This window comes from Zea mays, chromosome 4, assembly GCF_902167145.1.
Source record: "Zea mays cultivar B73 chromosome 4, Zm-B73-REFERENCE-NAM-5.0, whole genome shotgun sequence".
Lineage (NCBI taxonomy): Eukaryota > Viridiplantae > Streptophyta > Magnoliopsida > Poales > Poaceae > Zea > Zea mays.
The window spans coordinates 204,989,232-205,002,221 of record NC_050099.1 but is presented as its reverse complement, the minus strand read 5'-3'; the positions used below and the strand labels follow the sequence as shown (position 1 = coordinate 205,002,221).

The 12,990-nt window shown below is 47.1% G+C and overlaps 1 protein-coding gene and 1 pseudogene across 6 annotated transcripts; one reads left to right on the top strand and one right to left on the bottom strand.

Moving 5' to 3' along the window:
* Positions 1-6,015: 6,015 nt before the first annotated feature.
* On the bottom strand, positions 6,016-8,355 carry LOC100277935 (uncharacterized). Of its 6 annotated transcripts, XM_023302192.2 has the most exons (4): positions 7,793-8,082; positions 7,289-7,716; positions 6,893-7,070; positions 6,061-6,813 (listed from the first exon to the last, which is right to left on the bottom strand). In XM_023302192.2, the coding sequence occupies exons 2-4, from the start codon at positions 7,297-7,299 to the stop codon at positions 6,403-6,405; spliced, it is 600 nt and encodes a 199-aa protein (XP_023157960.1). In that variant the 5' UTR covers positions 7,300-7,716; positions 7,793-8,082; the 3' UTR covers positions 6,061-6,402. The 6 variants fall into 6 exon arrangements, with proteins under 6 accessions (NP_001336889.1, NP_001169664.1, XP_023157960.1 ...); NM_001349960.1 differs by having other exon boundaries at positions 6,016-6,813; positions 6,893-7,716; positions 7,793-8,073; XM_023302190.2 differs by lacking the exon at positions 7,289-7,716 and having other exon boundaries at positions 7,793-8,355.
* Positions 8,356-9,575: 1,220 nt separating this feature from the next.
* Positions 9,576-12,288, top strand: LOC103655854 (uncharacterized; annotated as a pseudogene).
* Positions 12,289-12,990: the final 702 nt, after the last annotated feature.

Below are 12,990 nucleotides of genomic sequence, written 5' to 3'. Positions count from 1 at the left end.
AACCCTCGTTATCCTGAGGCATGGGAGCCTTGCCCTTAACAAAGTTAGATAAGTTCTTTGGAGTGGCATTAAGTTTGACATTGTCTCCCCTTTGGAAGCCAATGCCATCCTTGATGCCAGGGCGTCTCCCATTATAGAGCATACTTCTAGCAAATTTAAATTTTTCATTTTCTAAGTTATGCTCGGCAATTTTAGCATCTAGTTTTGCTATATGATCATTTTGTTGTTTAATTAAAGCCATATGATCATGAATAGCATCAATATCAACATTTCTACATCTAGTACAAATAGTGACATGCTCAATGGTAGATGTAGATGGTTTGCAAGAATTAAGTTCAACAATCTTAGCACGAAGTATATCATTCTTATCTCTAAGATCGGCAATTGTAATTTTGCAAACATCAAAATCTTTAGCCTTAGCAATCAAATTTTCATTCTCTAATCTAAGGCTAGCAAGAGAAATGTTTAATTCTTCAATCCTAGCAAGCAAATCATCATTATTATCTCTAGGATTGGGAATTGAAACATTACAAACATGAGAATCAACCTTAGCACTTAAAATAGCATTTTCATTTCTAAGGTTGTCAATCATCTCACGACAAGTGCTTAGCTCACTAGATAATTTTTCACATTTCTCAATTTCAAGAGCATAAGCCTTCTTAACCTTAACATGTTTTTTGTTTTCTTTAATTAGACAATCCTCTTGGGAATCCAAAAGGTCATCCTTTTCATGAATAGCACTAACCAATTCATTCAATTTTTCCTTTTGAGCTATGTTAAGGTTGGCAAAGAGGGAACGCAAATTATCTTCCTCATCACTAGCATTGTCATCACTAGAGGATTCATATTTAGTGGAGGATTTAGATTTAACCTTCTTTTTGCCGTCCTTTGCCATGAGGCACTTGTGGCCGACGTTTGGGAAGAGGAGTCCCTTGGTGACGGCGATGTTGGCGGCGTCCTCGTCGTCGGAGGAGTCGCTTGAGCTCTCGTCGGAATCCCATTCCCGACAAACATGGGCATCGCCGCCCTTCTTCTTGTAGTACCTCTTCTTCTCCTTTCTTCTCCCCTTCTTGTCGTCGCCTCGGTCACTGTCACTAGATATAGGACATTTAGCAATAAAATGACCGGGCTTACCACATTTGTAGCAAACCTTCTTGGAGCGGGACTTGTAGTCTTTCCCCCTCCTTTGTTTGAGGATTTGGCGGAAGCTCTTGATGACGAGCGCCATCTCCTCATTGTCAAGCTTGGAGGCGTCGATTGGTTGTCGACTTGGTGTAGACTCCTCCTTCTTCTCCTCCGTTGCTTTGAATGCAACGGGTTGAGCTTCGGATGTGGTGGCATCATCAAGCTCGTTGATCTTCCTCGAGCCTTCGATCATGCATTCAAAGCTCACAAAATTCCCGATAACTTCCTCGGGGGTCATTTTGGTATATCTAGGATTACCACGGATTAATTGAACTTGAGTAGGGTTAAGGAAAATAAGTGATCTTAGAATAACCTTAACCACCTCGTGGTCATCCCACTTTACGCTCCCGAGGTTGCGCGCTTGGTTCACCAAGGTCTTGAGCCGATTGTACATGTGTTGTGGCTCCTCCCCTTTGCGAAGCCGGAACCGACCGAGCTCCCCCTCAATCGTTTCCCGCTTGGTGATCTTGGTGAGCTCATCACCTTCATGCGCGGTCTTGAGTAAATCCCAAATCTCCTTGGCGCTTTTCAACCCTTGTACTTTGTTATACTCCTCTCTACTTAGAGAGGCGAGGAGTATTGTTGTAGCTTGAGAGTTGAAGTGCTCGATTTGGGCCACCTCATCCTCATCATAATCCTCATCCCCTACGGATGGTACCTGCGCACCAAACTCAACAACATCCCATATGCTTTTGTGGAGCGAGGTTAGATGAAATCGCATTAAATCGCTCCACCTAGCGTAATCTTCACCATCAAAAGTTGGTGGTTTGCCTAATGGGACGGAAAGTAAAGGTGTATGTTTGGAAATGCGAGGGTAGCGTAGGGGGATCTTACTATACTTCTTGCGCTCTTGGCGCTTAGAAGTGACGGAGGGCGTATCGGAGTCGGAGGTAGAAGTTGATGAAGTGTCGGTCTCGTAGTAGACCACCTTCCTCATCCTCTTGTGCTTGTCGCCTTTCCGATGCGGCTTGTGGGAAGAAGATTTTTCCTTCTTCTCTTTGTGGTGAGAGGAAGATTTCTTCTCCTTCCCTTTGTTGGAGGAGCTCTTCTTCTTCTCCCTCCTTTTGGTGCGGGACTCTTCCGACGAAGTGCTCCCGTGGCTTGTAGTGGGCTTTTCGCCGGTCTCCATCTCCTTCTTGGCGTGATCTCCCGACATCACTTCGAGCGGTTAGGCTCTAATGAAGCACCGGGCTTTGATACCAATTGATAGTCGCCTAGAGGGGGGGTGAATAGGGCGAAACTGAAATTTACAAATATAAACACAACTACAAGCCGGGTTAGCGTTAGAAATATAAACGAGTCCGCGAGAGAGGGCGCAAAAACAAATCCCAAGCGAATAAGCAAGTGAGACACGGAGATTTGTTTTACCGAGGTTCGGTTCTTACAAACCTACTCCCCGTTGAGGAGGCCACAAAGGCCGGGTCTCTTTCAACCCTTCCCTCTCTCAAACGGTCCCTAGGACCGAGTGAGCTTCTCTTCTCAAATCAAAGCCGGGAACAAAACTTCCCCGCAAGGGCCACCACACAATTGGTGCCTCTTGCCTTGATTACAATGGAGTTGTGATCTCAAGAACAAGTGAGAAAGAAAAGAAGCAATCCAAGCGCAAGAGCTCAAATGAACACGGCAAATCACTCTCACTAGTCACTAGGGCTTTGTGTGGAATTGGAGAGGATTTGATCTCTTTAGTGTGTCTAGAATTGAATGCTAGAGCTCTTGTAGTAGTTGAGAAGTGGAAAACTTGGATGCGATGAATGGTGGGGTGGTTGGGGTATTTATAGCCCCAACCACCAAACTTGACCGTTGGCTGGAGGCGTCTGCTCGATGGCGCACCGGACAGTCCGGTGCACACCGGACAGTCCGGTGCCCCTGCCACGTCATCACTGCCGTTGGATTCTGACCGTTGGAGCTTCTGACTTGTGGGCCCGCCTGGGTGTCCGGTGCACACCGGACATGTACTATTTGATGTCCGGTGCACCGGTATGGGCAAGTCTGACGTCTGCGCGCGCTGCGCGCGCATTAAATGCACCGCAGGGAGCCGTTGGCGCCGAAGAGAGCCGTTGCTCCGCTGGTACACCGGACAGTCCGGTGCACACCGGACAGTCCGGTGAATTTTAGCGGAGCGGCTGCCACGCGAACCCGAGGCTGGCGAGTTCCGGAGACCGCGCTTCCTTGGAGCACCGGACATGTCCGGTGCACACCGGACAGTCCGGTGAATTATAGCGCGCCGGCTTCCGAGAAATCCCGAGAGTGAAGAGTTTGAGTCTGAGTCCCCTGATGCACCGGACAGGTACTGTTCACTGTCCGGTGGCACACCGGACAGTCCGGTGCGCCAGACCAGGGGTGCCCTCGGTTGCCCCTTTGCTCCTTTATTGAATCCAAAACTTGGTCTTTTTATTGGCTGAGTGTGAACCTTTTACACCTGTATAATCTATACACTTGGGCAAACTAGTTAGTCCAAAGATTTGTGTTGGGCAATTCAATCACCAAAATTATTTAGGAACTAGGTGTAAGCATAATTCCCTTTCAATAAGGTTCACCATCCATACCTGTTAATGATACAAAGGGGATGGTTAAAATTGATCTAGGCAAAGATCGAGCTTCTTTTGTTTGCAGTTGATGCGCGCTAGGAAAAAAGGAGAGCTTTGCCACTGTAGTTTGGACTGCATGCTCGTTCTCATCCACATATAAACAAATAAACTACTAGCTAATCTACTATGAGGGTGGGGACCCGAGGATTAGGGGGTCGGAGCGCTCGCTCCTCTTGCCCGCCCTCAGGGTCGTCACTGCCCATGGTGCACCGCCTCCCGCTCCAGCTCCGGCACCGCAGGCCACGCCACCGCGTTCCCCTACGCTGGCATTGGTGGCCTTGCTCCCTCCCCGCTCCACCCGCACCGAATCCCCAGCCAAAGGCCCATCTGTACCCAGTGGCCCCCAATGCACACCCCACCCCATGCGCGCAAGGAATGGAACTTTGAGGATGTCGTCGTTGCGTACCTTCCTGGCCTAGCCGATGACGAGGAGTGGCTCGCTTCGACCCGCCGTGACTTGCGATGCCGGTCACCGCCGGCCCCTGCCCGACGCCGGCTTGCCCTCTTCGCTGTCCTTTTGCCATCTGAATCTGAATCGCCTGGCTTCTCGTCTATCTCCGAACTGCAATTAAGGTTTAGCCACCAATAGTAGGGTTTAGGGGGTGTTTGTTTCCTGCTAGCTAAATTTAAATTTTAGTCTCGTCACATCGAATATTTGGACGCTAGTTATAAGTATTAAATATAGTCTAATTCTAAAACCAATTACACAGATAAGAATAAATTACCTCATCATATCCTAGTGAGGAACTTTGTGATATTTCGTGAGCTTCTCCAAAATCCACTGGGTGTCCCTTCCTTTTTCTGGCGCCCTATAAAAATACAATGGTGAAACAATGAGCAAAACCAAATAATGGTCGTGCACTCGGGCAATCTAGATTGAGCCTTCTCTAGGTAATTAGCTGGAGCAATGGAATCAAGAGCTATCTCAAAATGTGTTGTGTTCTGAAAATTACCTCATCTACTGATGAGGAATAGCGTGAGGCAAACGATTCCAGGAAGTGCACTCGGGCAATCTAGATTGAGCCTTCTCTAGGTAATTAGCTGGAGCAATGGAATCAAGAGCTATCTCAAAATGTGTTGTGTTCTGAAAATTACCTCATCTACTGATGAGGAATAGCGTGAGGCAAACGATTCCAGGAATGACCCTTGGGTGACTCTTGTCGAGGCAATTCGCGATTAGGTTTCTAGTCGCCGAGGCACCGATTAGGTGATTAATCGCGAGTAGTCATCGACTAGTCGCGATTAGTTTATGGCTAGTCGAACTAGTCGACAGATCGGCCTAGGCAATATATTGCAGCGCTCTAGTTGAACTAATCGAATCGAAGCACCTAGTCGGTGTCTAAGGAACGATTTGTCGATTAATCATTGATTAATCGTGATTAATCGAGCGATTTGAAAACACTGTGTCGAGCACTCTTTCTTTCAAACTCCCTCACTTTTCTTTTCTTCTTCCCTCAGCTCCTTTCCTTCTTTTCCCTTCACGGAAGAACATCTCCTCCGCTTGGATCTGCCATATTTTTTTTGTAGGTTTGGTTAAACTTAAGATTGTTTGGCTCAAATTTACAAATTGATTTTTTTATTTATTTTATGGTGGTGGGTGTTTAAAATAAACAACATAGATCTAATTACGAGCTATATTGTTTCCATACATACATATAGGTTAGACATCATTTTCCCCTAGTCTTAAGTTTTCTCACTCTGCCAATAAACAGGCTTCACCTTCTCTATGCAGCGTGATCACATGAGATTGTCATGAGCCAAATAATTTCTGATTTCCTAAAGTCAACCGCTAATATTACAAATACTGAATATCATAAATAGAGTACTGAACTTGTGCAACTGGGTATCCGATAAACAGAAGTTCATACAGAAAACTACTAAGTTCAATAAGAAAAAAACATTAGTGGCACAACTTTGCTTCGATCAGAGCTCATCATCATCCTCTAGAGCATCAAATCGCAGCACAATCAACTTCTTACATCTAGCTTCCACTCCCAGGGGGCCTAAGGGATGGCAACGGGGAATTCCCCGCCGGGGAATAGCTCCCCATACCCGTCCCCGCGACGAAAAAATTTCCCCGCGGGGATCCCCACGAACGCTTGCGGGGAACATTTCTTCCCCATCCCCGTTCCCCGCGGGGATAAATCCCCAACGGGGATCCCCATCCCCGTTAAAATTATAATTAATACATATGTTCTTTGTTATTAATGTTAAACATTATCACTTATACACATTGTCAGATGTAAGAAATCATTATGCATACATCAAAATGAACACATTTGTACAATTAGTGGTCTCTTGACAAGGTAATTATTTATTTTTGTTGTTAACCGGTACACAAAAACATAGTCACATGCAAGTTAACGGGTCCCCACGGGGAACGGGGATGGGGAATGCTTCCCCGTCCCCATCCCCATTTACCCGTCGGGGGATAAACTTTCCCCGTTTATATCCCCGCGGGGGAAGTTTCTTCCCCATCCCCATCCCCTAATGGATGAATTCCCCGCGGGGAATCGGGGATCGGGTCCCCATTGCCATCTCTAGGCCTAACCAGTTCTGATTATATCTAGCTATACAAAAGTCCATCCAAAGTTCATTAGCCTCTCAGCATAAATCGGCCGGATGCTTCCTAATCCTCCCCCCAATACATCTGTCCCATCACAAACCACCCAATCAACGCCAAAAGCAGAAAACACAGTGCCATATTCCTAGGTTTCACTTTAGTTGACCCTTTCAGCATTTGCATCTCATTCTCCATCAGTTTCAATGCAGCTATCGTTTTATTGTTTTCCTCAATTCCAACCATGGCTGCCTTCATTGACTTTTTCACGTTATCCAGCTCTTCCATCACTAACTCCAGGTCGGACAACTTTTTCTTCATCTCTCTGATGGAATTGGTTAGAGATTCAACAGCTTTGCCATGATCATTAAGTGCGACCATTAACAACTCAAGGCAATGGTCACCACTGACAACCCCATCCTTGATTAACAAAACAGCATAGCTCGCTTGCCAATGGAAAAAATCACATTGAGACCCATCCTGTAAAGAAGAAAGCATTGGGCCCTCAAAATTACCCAAACCATATAACTTATCAATTGAGCAAAAATTGAGAAATAACCATTTTCTTGGCTCTGCACCGGTAGAACTTCCTCGATGTGCTTTCTGGTTGTTTGGAGACCCGCTCAATCACCACCCCATTGCAGAGCTTGCAAGGGATTAGATGAAGCTCAACACTCACAGTATTGGAGCCAGAGAGTAAGGATGATGATGACGATGACGACATCTCCTCAAATAGCCTGAAGGACCATAGCAATGATAAATTACCAGTTAACGGTGTTTTATTAGTTCAAAGTAAAGCACTGATTTAACATGTACAGTATGTTCAGATAAGTTCAGAGCTGATCTCATGAACATTGCTATGACTACCCTTAGTTCAAAAATTCTTTCCCAGGATAAAGAGTACTTTGCTGAACTTGCAGTTGACGCTGTATTAAGGCTTAAGGGCAGCACCAACCTGGAAGCCATTCAAATTCTGAAGAAACCTGGAGGATCTCTTAAGGACTCCTTTTTGGATGAAGGGTTCATTCTTGACAAGAAAATTGGCATTGGGCAACCTAAGAGAATTGAGAATGCCAAAATTTTGGTTGCAAACAGTGCTATGGACACAGATTTAAGACTATGGGGCATGTGTCTGGGTGGATTCAATGTTTAAGGTTGCAGATATTGAAGCTGCTGAAAAGCAGAAAATGAGAAAGAAGGTGCAGAAGATTATAGCGCATGGGATCAACTATTTTGTCAACAGGCAGTTAATCTATAACTTCCCTGAAGAACTCTTTGTTGATGTTGGCATCCTCGCAATTGAGCATGCTGATTTTGAGGGCATTGAACGGCTAGCTCTTGTCACTGGTGGTGAGATCGCATCAACTTTTGATAATCCGGAGTCTGTTAAGCTTGGGCACTACAAGGTTATTGAACAGATTATGATTAGGGAGGACAGGCTAATTCATTTGGCAGTTACCTCAGGCGGCACGGCTGACGATATTGCATCGCGGGGCTGTGAGGAGCTCAGCGAAGGAGGCCGTCGAGATCCGCGGTGACCGGAAACCCTAGCTCGCGGGCCCGCCAGCAGCTGATGCGAGGGGGCCAGAGCTCCCATGGCACAGCCGACGAGGTTGCGTCAGTGGAGCGGTGAGGTCGCACCGCGGCGAGGTCCCGTCGCGGCAGTGGATGCGGAGAAGAAAGAGGTCAGAAGAAGATGGGCAGCCCCGCAGTGGAGCGGTGTTGTTTTTTCCGGTCGAGAAGATGGGCGTTGTAGCCTATAGGCCACCCATACAGAAGAAATGAGCCCCGGTGATGCTTGTTCGAGCGTTCCGGCCCATCATCGGTTCACGACGTGATACGACCCGCTATCCACTTCGCTTGCTGTTCTTTTTCTGGAGCAGTAACTAAATGTCTAAATCATTCACAAAATTGTTTAATTTTTTAGAACCATGTATGAGAATATAATCTTAGTTTTGGTGCCATGAAGGTTTGGGGAAGATTGGAGTTCTTTGGTGAAGTGGTTCTTTGATTTGGTTTTTGGACAGGAGTCATCTGGTTTCGGGCCGGCCTTTTTGCATACGACGGACCAGCGACGGACCGTCCGTCGTGCAGAAGTTGCACCGTGCCTTGTCTGATTTTAGCTCTGTGTCTGTCTCTGTACATGATGGACTATCCGCTGTCAAGCGACGGACCGTCCGTCGTGTAGCTTTTGGTTGAGCTCAGTTTTGGAGGCTCTCGGTCGTTACTGTCCGTCGACTATCGACGGACCGTCCGTCGTTTAACGACGGACCGTCCGTCGTGTTGACAGGGAGTCAACACTGAGGATTCTTGGCCTCTGAGTTGCCCTTAACGACGGGTCGTTTATCGATGGGTTGTCCGTCATGTGTATCTCAGGGGTGCTGGTGCTTCTTGCGTCCATTCTCTTGGGCGTTTTCAGGGGGCCTTGTGGGGTGTGTTTGCTGCGCTTTGCTAAGTGTGTAGCCTCCGAGTGGCCGACACTTAGCCCATTTTCGAGGGGTTTGTTTTTGGTTTCGACCATTCACCCCCCTCTGGTCGCGAGTCTCGGTCCAACAGCCCACACCGCCGCCGGGGGCTTAGGCCAAGGTTGGGATTAGGATTCAGGTTCTGGACTTCCTTCTTTGCTGTTTTGCATGACGCGCTACGACCACCGCACCGAGTTCGTCTCGGCGCACCCCCGCTCGCCGGCCGCCACCACCCCTCCACTGTCTTTGGACTTCATGTCGGACCGGGGAGGCAGGCCGGCCCAACGGTGGTAGCGGGAGGGCCGGCGGCGTGGACGCCGCCTCCGATCGTGGTATGACGGCGCTTAGGCTAGTGTTGGGGTTGAGGGTTCGTCGTTGCCACTGAGCAACTAGAGGGACAATGTTTGTTTCTGGTACGAGTTGGTTAAAGCTTATCCGACCCAGGAGACAATGTTTGTGTTGATGATCAACCACCAAAATTAATTATGGGAAAATGTTAACCCTATTTCCCTTTCACAAAGGCAACCCGACAACCCTAACCGGTCGGCGGCCGACGGAGTAGATGAACCGACACCGCGCGCAGGAAAAAAGCAGCAGGAAGGAAGAAGACGGACGGTCGGAGAACTAGGGCCCACCAGACAGCTGATGATTGTCTGTCGCGTGTGGCATGCATACATGGACGAACCCGCTAGTTGCGATAACGAAAATGTTTCCTTCTCGTTCCCCCTTTTTTAACTCTTTATAAATGAAAATTTTCCGACTATGGGGGCTTTCCCTACAGTTTTTCCTGGTAAAAAATGAAAATGTTTTTTTCTTTTTTCAAGTTATCCAAGTAAATGATGTCCTGTGTTCCAGGTAAATGTTGAACCTAGTGCCCCTCTGTCTAGTTATCTCGACATCTGCTTGTCTTCGACTCCTGTCGAATAGCGAACCCTAACCCTAGCGGGCAGCGACTTGCGGCGTGGAGGCCGGCTGCGGGGTGCCGGGGTAGCACGTCTCGCGGAGGTGCGTAGACGACGGCGGAGCGGCATCCTCACCTCCATGGCGCCGCTGTCGAGGAAGCACCAAGTCCTAATCCAGGCGCTGCTCGCCCGCGGCCCGCTCTTCGAGCGCGACTTCCACGCTATCTTCGATGGCGCCTTTGGCAAGAACACCGGTAAGTCATCGTCATCTCTTCTATTTATGCGTCATAGCGCAACAACTGTTCGACGAAATGATCCTCTCACCTCTCATGTAATCAAACAATTTTCTAGATTTTTTGTCCGATCGAGACTCCAGAAGTAGCTGCACTTACTTTCTCATCAAAGGTATCACTATCTTAAGAAAAAAATCGAAGATATAACTAAGGAAATTTGACTGCTCATTTGCTGATGAGCCAAACCGATCACAATCATTTCAATGAATTTACTGGAAATTACACTTGCATTTCAAACCCGCATTATCTGTTTGTCTGAAATAATGGCTTTCATTGTACATTGGGTTGGAATTATTTTCACTTATAAACCTTATTGGCCAGCTGAATCATATATCAAGCACCAATGATCAACAACTATTCATTTTGTCAAATGTCTAGCCTCCAACCACTTATTTGAATTATTTCATATATGGCTTGCAGCCAATGATCAACAACTGTTCAATGATACGCTTTGGAACATCAACAAAGAACTCGCATTTGTGAGCTTTGAGTTGCAAGCATTCATCAATCAATATGATGGAATGGTGTACTACGGAGTGGTAATAATGTTGCTGACAAAGAATCACAGCTCGGAACAAAGTATTATGTGTCCCAGATTGCATTCTACAAGGGACTAGTATGTGATAGCTTCCTTCGTATAGTGACATTATATATGCTGTGTTGACTTCTCATGTATTGATGTAACAAATTGTTCCTGTGGTAGTTAGAAGCAATTATTCGGGAAGCTGGAAACGATGGGAGCATAACCAGTATTGATGCTCTCAATGTCCAACTTGAAAACCAGGTTTGCTGCACAGTAATTCTGGGAACAGGATTTGTTGGTTTTCCTGTATTTACCACACACTGTCTTATATCAACATGTACTAAATGGTCATGTGCCTGGTGTAGCTCATAATAGTTACAATATACAAGTAGTTAAGCATATAATAGTTGCTAGTTTTCTTGTATTTACCAGTCTTGTATCAACATGTACTAAACGGTCATGTGCCTGGTATGGCTCATAACAGTTACAAATATACAAGCAGTTATGCATATAATAGTTGCATATGCTATTTTGCAGTTGCTATGTCATCATTGGTAGCACCTTTCAGTATTTTTCGTGGCATGGCATGGCAGCAATATTATATACACTCATTGACAAACCTTAATCTTGATTGCAATTCACTGAGTTGTTGATTGTTCTTTTCCCAGGTCACGACTGTAGATGGTTCACAGGACAACCAATCTCATCTTCCTATAAAGAACCTCTCGTTGAGCGAGAAAGAGAAAGCTCTAGATGAACTGATACGGGATTGTTGGTTGTCATATACCTCCACAGGCAAGATTGGTCTGGGCTCCAGATCATTTCTTGATCTCCGAAGCTGGTTCTATTATAATGACATCCCATCATGTGTGGTATGTGGGGAAGCTTGTATAAAGGTATTTATAGCCCTCAACCACCAAAACAACCGTTGGGGCTGGCTGCTGTCGATGGGCGCACCGGACACTGTCCGGTGCGCCAGCCACGTCACCCAACCGTTAGGGTTCTGAAGCAATCGACCATTGGAGCGCTGACTTCTGGTGGCACCGGACAATCCAGTGCCGCACCGGATAGGCACTGTTCATTGTTCGCTGCGCCTCTTGAAAGGGAAATGTGCCATTGGGCAATTTCTATAATGTTTTGGTGATTAAGTGCCCAACACATTTAATTGAGTTCTAATGTGCAAAATAAAGCGAGAAGTGTACTTCAAAGAAAAAGGTATGTTTCTAGACTTAGTACATTGTTTTGAGTACTAACATATTTTGTCTAAGTACTAAAAACATGGAGAAAAGAATTGGAAAAAGACTTGGCTCTGTGTAGCCAACTCCAGCTCGGCTTGGCACACCAGACTGTCCGGTGGTGCACCGGACAGTGTCCGGTGCGCCAGGCTGGTCCGCGTGGAAAGGCCGCTCTCGGGACTCAACGGCGGCGTACGGCTATAATTCACTGGACCGTCTGGTGGTGCACCAGACTGTCCGGTGAGTCATCCGCGGTGAACTCGTCGCCCTCGGGAAAATCAAAGGGGCAACGTGGCTATAATTCACCGGACTGTCGCCAGCGCCAACGGTCGGCCGCGCAATCTTCGCGCGACGCGTGACAGCTCCAACGGTCGGCAGGGGGCACCGGACTGTCTGGTGTGCACCGGACAGTGTCCGGTGCGCCAACGGGCCCGAAGCTGCAATGGTCATCTGTGCCTGATTTGGAAGGCAATCGCGCACCAGACCATCTACAGGACCTATCCGATGGCACACCGGACTGTCTGGTGCGCCACTCGACAGAAGGCAAGGATAGCCTTCCATGTTGATCTACAACGGCTCCTAGCTGCCTTGGGGCTATAAAAGGGACCCCCTAGGCGCATGGAGGATATACCCAAGCATTCACTAAGTATTCTAAGGCATCCAGACTCTGCTCCCGCGCATTCGCTTTGTTGTGTTAGAGATTTGAGCTCCATTCGAGTCACGAACTCCCTGTGTTGTCATTTGAGCTCGAGTCTTCACTTGTGTGCGTGGGTGTGCTGCGTATTTGAGTCTTGCATGTGTTGCTTCTCCCAACCTTACTCCATGCTTTCTTTGTGATGAATATTGTAAGGGTGAGAGGCTCCAACTTGTGGAGATTCCTTGCAAACGGGAAGAATACTATAAGGAAGAAAGTCGTGGTATTCAAGTTGATCATTGGATCACTTGAAAGGGGTTGAGTGCAATCCTCGTCCATTGGGACGCCACAACGTGGAAGTAGGCAAGTGTTACTTGGTCGAACCACGGGATAAAATCGCGTGTCTCTTGTGATTGCCCTCTCTGTGATTGTTTGGTCCACAAGAACTCGCTTCTCAACTACTTAGTCGCACTAACACTTCTATAACTATGTTTTGTGGCTATTTAGTGTTGAATTTTACAGGATCGCCTATTCACCCTCCCCCCTCTAGGTGCTCTCAATTGGTATCGGAGCCGTACTCTTCATGTAAGGGACTAATCGCCCGA

What these genes read in the sequence shown, in the direction of transcription:
- LOC100277935 (XM_023302190.2), bottom strand. Translation starts at nt 7,821, where the DNA reads ATGCAATATCGTCAGCCGTGCCGCCTGAG. An exon ending in CGTCAGCCGTGCCGCCTGAG is followed by an intron (nt 7,071 to 7,792) that starts GTAACTGCCAAA and finishes ATGGTCCTTCAG; the next exon opens with GCTATTTGAGGAGATGTCGT. An exon ending in GGTGCAGAGCCAAGAAAATG is followed by an intron (nt 6,814 to 6,892) that starts GTTATTTCTCAA and finishes TCTTCTTTACAG; the next exon opens with GATGGGTCTCAATGTGATTT.